The sequence below is a fragment of the Carassius carassius genome, chromosome 5 (genome assembly GCF_963082965.1).
Source record: "Carassius carassius chromosome 5, fCarCar2.1, whole genome shotgun sequence".
Classification (NCBI taxonomy): Eukaryota; Metazoa; Chordata; class Actinopteri; order Cypriniformes; family Cyprinidae; genus Carassius; species Carassius carassius.
Genome location: NC_081759.1, coordinates 2099091 through 2107150, shown reverse-complemented (window position 1 = coordinate 2107150; position 8060 = coordinate 2099091). Strand labels below are relative to the sequence as shown.

General features: G+C 33.3%; 1 protein-coding gene across 1 annotated transcript; it reads left to right on the top strand.

Moving 5' to 3' along the window:
• Nucleotides 1-2452: 2452 nt before the first annotated feature.
• hspb1 (heat shock protein, alpha-crystallin-related, 1) lies at nt 2453-6157 on the top strand. Its single transcript, XM_059549400.1, has 3 exons — nt 2453-2911; nt 4909-4972; nt 5762-6157. Exons 1-3 carry the CDS (start codon nt 2506-2508, stop codon nt 5925-5927), a joined length of 636 nt encoding a protein of 211 aa, XP_059405383.1. The 5' UTR covers nt 2453-2505; the 3' UTR covers nt 5928-6157.
• Nucleotides 6158-8060: the final 1903 nt, after the last annotated feature.

The following is an 8060-nucleotide window of genomic DNA, read 5'->3' as shown; positions in this document are numbered from 1 at the left end:
ACATTATTCAAAACTATTATTATTATTATTTAAAACAGACTATTAATCAATAAAACGAAAACTGGAATAAAAACAAATTAAACTCAAATAGTATCATCTTAAAAAAAAAATCAACTTGAAATGAAAACTGAAAATATAAAAAGAAAAGCTTTGTCAAAATATTAATAAAAGCTATAATAATGTATAGTTTAATAGCATGTTTCTAGTGCTTAGAACATGGCCTGTTGTACAGTGTTGTATAGTTTTTAGCAGCATGCTCCTCTGATCACTGTTTTTTGAGGGTCTTCAGCACTAGATGGCGTTCCTGAAGCTCTAGAAGACGCTCATGGGATCTGGAAGTTTCCTGCGATCCCCTGGGAATATGGATCACTTGTATTTTTAGTCCTGTGGCGCAAAACCATTTCTACTGCCTTGCATCAGTTTCTTCCAGAATTGTATTTACTGGACATTTCAAACTCCGTAAAAGCTGCTAAAACACTTTTTTTTTTTTTTACCAGTTTGTAAGTTTGAATGAAAGTGTGTAAATTAATTCATTTTAGTGAAAAGGTATGTCTTTTTATCCTAGTATTTATTAGTCTTGATATCTTTATCGTCAGTCCACCTTCATTATATTTTCACAGTTATTAGCCTACTTCAGTCTGAAACTAATCCATGTGCTTACTTCAATTAATTTGACAGACACTTACATCCAAAGTGACTTTTTGCATTAAAGGTATGCATAACATTCAGTTCATGCCCTGAAATGTGACCCTGACATTGCTGGCTCTCTAGTGTTCAACGTCCAGGGATGCATTTTTTTGCGAGGCGTTGTAAATGATGCAGGAATGAAAGCCTGTGTTCATGCAGTCAGGAGATAATACAGAGCTGTAATTAACCTGCTGACACACTAATTAAACATCTGAGTGCTGTCAAACCGATACACATTACTCTATATTTCACTGAGATATAAGATACTGTTCATGAAGATGTCATGATATTATCAGTGAGAAGCAGTTCCCTTTGAATCAGTGTTATTTTATTTAATTGATATACCTTTATCGTTTTTGTTAATTTTTTTTTTTTTTACTTTTAGTAATTTTTGGTTTTTGTAACTTTTATATATTTTTTTAAGTCTACATTTTTTTTTAATGTTAATTTCTATTTATTATTATTATTTTAGTTTTTGTTATTTAGTAATTTCAGTTGGCAACTAGCTGAAATAAAATAATCAAAAGTTTTTTTTTAACTTAAATTAAATTTCCGTTAACTTTTAATTTTGTCTCAAGTAACAATTAAAGTAAAAAAGAAAGAAAGTTTATTGTTTTATTTTTAGTTTTAATTAACGATAATAACAATGCTTCCAAGACATCATAAAAGAAGTTATTTTTCTATCTTTTCTACATTTGTTTGATTTTTTAATTATATATTTCCCTCTTTGTCTTCAGTGGTATTTAATTTTAAACCATTATAGTTTTCATTAATATTTTAATTAAGTTTTAATTTTTTAAATAAAGTTTGAATAATTTTTTTTTAGGTTTTAATAAAAAATTTCTTTTTTAGCTTTTTATGTTTTTGTTTTTTTTACTTTTAGTAATTTTGTTGTTTTTGTAACTTTTATAATTGTTTTAAAGTCTACATAGGTTTTTTGTTGTTGTTGTTGTTGTTGTTAATTTCTATTTATTATTATTATTTTTGGTTTTGGTTTTACTCATTTCAGTTGGCAAAATAATTTTTTAAGCTTTTTTTTATTTTATTTTATTTCTGTTAACCTTTATTTAGTTTCGAGTAACAATTAAAGTAAAAAAAAAGACATCCTCAAAAGTAAAAATGATTCATAAAAGAAGAAGATTTTTCTAGCTTTCCTATATTTGTTTGATTTTTACAGTCTATGTTTCCCTGTTTGTCTTCAGTTATATTTTATTTTAAACCACTATAGTTTTCATTAATATTTACAAAAAAAAAAAAAAAAAATGTTTTTTTTTAGCTTTTTATGTTTTAAAATGTTATGTAGGCTACATAATATTATTTGATTCAAAGTAGATTATTGAAAATTATTATTATTATTATTATTACTGTCATTATTTCTGTCTTTCTACTTTAAATTGTGACTGTAATTCAGTGCATGAATTAATAATTTGTGATGTTTACTAGATAATTCTCAAATGGAGTGAAAAGTAACTGTTCTGTGTGTTTGCACTGAATTCGTTCTGTGAATTAGTGCATGTGTGTGTGCTCACCCGTTATATCTTTGTGTTATCAGAAGAGAATGTGTTTGTGAGAGAGGTTTAACCATCCAGGAAAGGAATGGTGCCGGCTTTTAGAAGGCCTTTGCCTTGGATTCCGTTCTCATGTGAGGCCGTCCCTAAATAAACATTCTAGTCACTTCTATAAATATCTGGATGGGAGGGGGGCGTTGCATTAGTGTGGAACGAGGAGTGTCAGCTGTGAGCGTTCTTATAAATCTCAGCACTCCCAAACAGGACTTCAGCACTTGCCAGAAAACTTTCAGAGCAAGAAACTTCAGCCATGGCCGAGAGACGCATCCCCTTCACCTTCCTGCAAGGCCCATCCTGGGATCCTTTCCGTGACTGGTCCCAGGGCAGCCGGCTCTTTGATCAGACCTTTGGGATGCCGCACTTCTGCGAGGAGATTCCCACATTTCCCAGCACACACTGGCCTGGATACATTCGGCCCTATGGATTTCCAGAGATGGCCTCTTTAATGCAGAGCCCAGTGGCTCAGATGCCCATGTCGCCGTCCGCATCCATGATGCACCCCCCGACCTACAGCCGGGCTCTTTCCCGACAGATGAGCTCGGGAATGTCTGAGATCAAGCAGACCCCAGATTCCTGGAAGATTAGCCTGGATGTCAATCACTTCGCCCCAGAGGAGCTGATGGTGAAGACCAAAGATGGGGTGGTGGAGATCACCGGTGAGCACTTTGCTTCATAATTTCATCATTTAGCCCAAAAAGAACGTCTCATAAAGTATTTGGACGCTAAAGTCATTCTTAAAAATATCTGAATCTCATTGCATTAGATTCCAGAGTTTTGTAAAGAAACATGCATTTCACAAAACGAAGCTTGTTTGGTTTGACATGCTAAAACTATAGATGCCAGTATTGTGATGGTTTAGTGGATGATGTTGCTATGTGATTCTTTACACCTGCGTGAACTGATTTGTATTGAACATCCACTAAAGATCACCAAAACACCAGCTCGGTGAGTCTTTATACATGATGCAGAAAAAGTGAACTTACTGTAGTGAAGAGAAAAGATCGTCTTGATACAATGAATAACAAGCCAAAATCGTGCGTGTCCTGATGCTGTAGCATGTACAAAGTACTATAAAAGTTTCATGGAAGTTACACTTTCAGGAAGGAAATTAGAGCTGATTGTTCAGTTGTTTTGGAAGGGAAATGTCCAGGAGGTATAGAAGCCCATCTCTGCTACATAAGAAAAACTCAACTCTTTTGATAAATCACAATTCTGACATAAAAACTAAATTAATATGATAAAATAAAAAAACAACTAGCTAAAAAATGTGACTGTCGTATTGATGACCTTTTATGTCATAATTATGACTTAGTATGCCATGTCATTATTTAAATTATGACTGTATGATATAATTTTGTCATAACTGAGATTTTATCACATAATTATGAATTATGAATTATGAAGTATCATCATTTTGAACGTCATAATTATGTCATAACATTGACTTTTGTTATAATTGTTTTTATCTCATAATTATGACTTAGCATCTCACACTTCAGACTTTTTTTGTCAAGTATGACTTTTATCTGAACTTTAATAAGAAAATATAATTTCTATAATATAATTAGTCAATTGAGTTTTACCTCATAATTTCGACTTTAAGAATAATAATTTAGATTTTTTGGCTTTTGGCATTTTGACTTTTTAGAATTTACTCAGTGTCTCATAATTTTAATATTTTATCTTAATTTTGATCTCATAATTATTATGTGCCAAAGCATGTCCTTTTTCTTTTTGTGGGAGAAATGTGCTTCCCTAAGGAAGATCGCGTGAAGCAAACAACAGGGCTGCTGCTGGGAGAACTTTTATCCTCTGTAGGGTGGGAGGTGATGTTACTGAGAAATTCCTGAGATATTACATAACCCGAGCACAATGCAGTTAAAACAGCATGTGCAGAACACAGAAGCCAGAGCTTCAGACTCAAGTTCTCATCTTTGTGCCATTCAAGTACAAACATTTTGTATTCTTACATTTTTACTTTTATTTCTTTTGGAAAAGCATCAGATTTCAGAAGTGAAATGGGGAGCGTTTCATGTTGAGCATGTGAAGTAATACACACTGGACTTAATGACTCTCATATCTCTCATCCGTCTCTGTGGCCGTCTGTCAGAGGCGAGGGTCCTCTGGGGTCTCAGTCGGGTTGTCTAAACAAACAGAGCTGGTGCTGGGTTACCCGGCCGGGTGTCAGCCAGAGTTTAGGGCTTTGAGGAACAGTCAAAGGACAGTGAGGTCAAACACACACTTCTGTGTTACACATTCAAGAAGTAAAACAGGAACAGACACTCGTCACCAAACAGAGGAAACTTAAACGTGACACATTATAAGCTCAGTCTTTCTCAATCATCTAAAATAACACTACATCAGAAACGTAACACTAATCAGATTTCTGAATAATGTGAATGGTGATCGGTTGCCAGGATGTTGCCATCCAGATGCAAATGAGATCTTATAGTGTAAATTATTTAGTATAAAAACAGCTGTTATATAAGCTGATGAAGAGCAATGTGGATAGAAGCTCAGATCATTTGATCCCAGGAGATTTTGATGAGAAATGTCCATTTGCTCTCCTTTTAATGAAGTCTTTGCTGTTTTGAGGAATCTGAGAGTGTTTTTTTCTTTTCCATGTTTCTGTCCTCGTCTGATCTGCATGCAGGCAAACATGAGGAGCGGAAGGATGAACATGGCTTTGTGTCCAGATGTTTCACCAGGAAATACACGTAAGTACGGCACACTTGATAGGGAGGATCAAGAGTCACATTGTCCTGAGAATACTAAGAGGGTGGGACGTGTTTGAGATAATGGCTCTTGGCTCTTGATTTCACATCTGTTTCTGAAAGAGCGAAAAATCCCTGCAGACCTGTGCTCATGTTTTGTGTTCATTTCTCTTGAGTTTCAATTGCATTGGAATTGTTGGAATTGCATTTGTTTTATTTATTTTTTATTTTTTGCATTAACTACAAAATGTGTGTTAGTGCATGGCAGATACTTCAATTTAAAAAGTGCACTAAAATTGGCATAGAAAATTTTTTACTCGGAAGTTGCTGGTACATTTTACAAATAAGGAAATGGCCAGTAACGCATTGAACTAGACAATACATTTATATATATATATATATATATATATATTTGCATTTTTGGCAGATACTTTAATGACAAAATTAAGTTTAGAAACAAATTTCACTCAGACATTGCTAGTAAATTTTACAATTACAAAAAAAGTTTCATTTAAAACATATTATTAAATGTGAAATCTTAAAGTAGAGAAATTGGAATAGTATTTGCTTTTTAAAAAAAAAACTCCAGAATCTTTTTTTTTTTATTATTATTATTTTGTAGTAGTAGTAGTAGTAGTAGTTGTTGTTTTTGATCTAAAGAAATATAGAGTACAAATAGAGTATAAAATATTCTCTAGATGAGTCAAATAGATTTCAAACTAGATGTGATGCCTGTCTAAAGATGACCCTTTGTCTGGAGCTGTGATTTCCTGACATTGTCTTGTGTTGCAGTCTGCCCTCTGGTGTCGACTCTGAGAAGATCACCTCCTGTCTGTCTCCTGAGGGGGTCCTGACCATTGAAGCCACTCTGCCCAAACCTGCCATCCAGGGCCCTGAAGTCAACATCCCTATCAACACAGGCAGCGCAGTGACTGCCAGCAGTACAAAGAAACCCTGAGCACTACAACACGCACACACACACACACACACACACACACACACACACACACACACACACACAGGCAGATCACTGTGCTACTTTGAGTTTGTTTTCTTCAGCATGAATGCAAATGTTTCATATTAATGTCTTGATACTTCTATTCTTTGTAAACAGCAGGTAGGAGAAGAGGAATTGCCATATTTTATTACCATCTAATTTTTTTTACATCACTCTTTTTCATCCTCCTCTCTTCTTCTTGTAGTAAATTGATTGTGTAAACATCAAGCTCTAGAAAACATGCTCATATGACACCCCTAAATAAAAAAGAGTGTAAAAGATTAAATATAAAATCATATTTTTCATAAAGACAATCAAGCCTGTTTTATGTATATATATATATATATATATATATATATATATATATATAGTGCATTGCAACATTATTTTCATAACAATTAAACACTTCACCCCATTATTGAAATATGTCGTATTTACATATTAAGAATATAATAAAATATAATTGTGCATATAGATCCTGGGAGCATTTGTTTATATAATTATTTTTTTTTAAATACTGTCTGGAGGGATTAATTTTATTCAATGTGAATGAGATGTTTTTGAACTACAGTAATGCAAGACGTGAAAATAATGTAACAATGCAAGTGTTCCTAAAATATGGATCGTCTCTAAGAAAAAAAAGAAAAGAATTGTGACTATGACATTTCTTCAGGAGCTTCCCAAAACAGCAGTTTTACCATTTACTGGTAAAAATATGTTTTTTTCCTATATATATATATATATGTATTCATCAAAATGTAATGCATTGCTCTGCCTGAAACTTTTTTTCTTGCTATGTCACCTTGTCCATGTTTGCTATTAGTGACTGTTGACAATACAGTAGCATTTTAGTCATTGTTTTAGGCTACAATATTTTAGTTTTTTTAACTCCATTCTCATATGAAGCTGAAGAAACTGAAAAGGAAGGATAGCCTGTTTCCTTTTGAAATGAGAAAAAATTATATTCTTGACTTTATCACACAAATAGATTCCACCAGACATCGCCATGCTGTTTAACTGCAGGAAGCACCACAACATGGTTTCCTCACATCAGTTGTCTCAGCCAGAAGAACAGCAGGGAATGTCTTCAGATTGATATCTTTGGGTTTTGTGAGGCATTGCATACTGTTTTAAATGACTGTAATTAAAGCTTTTCCATCGCGAGCTGTATTTCTAAATATTCTCATGGTGGAGTTGGGAATAAACATCTTCAGGCAGTCTGGATTATCTGGTGTTTATCTGTCTGATCACAATCTTTTATAATTATATGTTGCTACATTTGTACCATATTTAAATCAGTTTTAAAAGAATTACACAAATCCTGACTGTACTTGCTAAGTCATCTCTCTCTTTCATGAATTTAAACATAAAATCAATATAGTTATAGACTGTAACTGTACGAGGTGCCTTAAAATAGCAGCGATGAGACAGAAACTGGTAAAAACCCCTTTAATAAGTAACGCACATTCTTTGTTTTATGCATGACGCATTTCATAGTGTAGTCATGTGTGTAAGCTTCATCTGTATGCATGTTTCATGTTCACTGCACACAGTCATTGTTAGGAAAATCCTTGTGTTAGTATTACCCTTGCACTTCTGTGGTGAACAAATTACAGACATTTTTAACCCTGTATGGAGCTTTAGGAGAGAATGCAGATAGATCTAAAGGAAACTGCACTGATTAAATGTATTGATTCTGACAGCTCTAAACAAAGATTCCCTTAGTACATGAGCCAACAGACCACTGAAAGTGCAATGTGCTGTTATCATTATTTAATTATAGATTTACCAACTGTCATGCATTTCATGTTCATTCTGTATAATAAAATGATGAAGCATTATAAAAGCAATAACCTATTCCCTATTTGTTTGGATATGTACAAAACCAATATGTATATATAAATTATATAAATAATAAATAATTTTAGGCTAGTCTAGATTAATTTAAGATGATGTTAGAATGCATATATTCTAGCTTTATATGCAGAAGCAACTGTGACCTAAAAATATTTCTAGTTGCCTGACATTGGCATAAACCAATGGCATGACATTGAACAAAATTGTTTGTTCAACTAAATCCAGATGGGTGAAGAA

Bases quoted from the DNA above. Each gene is read 5' to 3' on its own strand.
- hspb1 (XM_059549400.1), top strand. From the start codon at position 2,506: ATGGCCGAGAGACGCATCCCCTTCACCTTCCTGCAAGGCCCATCCTGG. The intron at 2,912-4,908 runs GTGAGCACTTTG...ATCTGCATGCAG, and splicing joins TGGGGTGGTGGAGATCACCG to GCAAACATGAGGAGCGGAAG. The intron at 4,973-5,761 runs GTAAGTACGGCA...CTTGTGTTGCAG, and splicing joins TGTTTCACCAGGAAATACAC to TCTGCCCTCTGGTGTCGACT.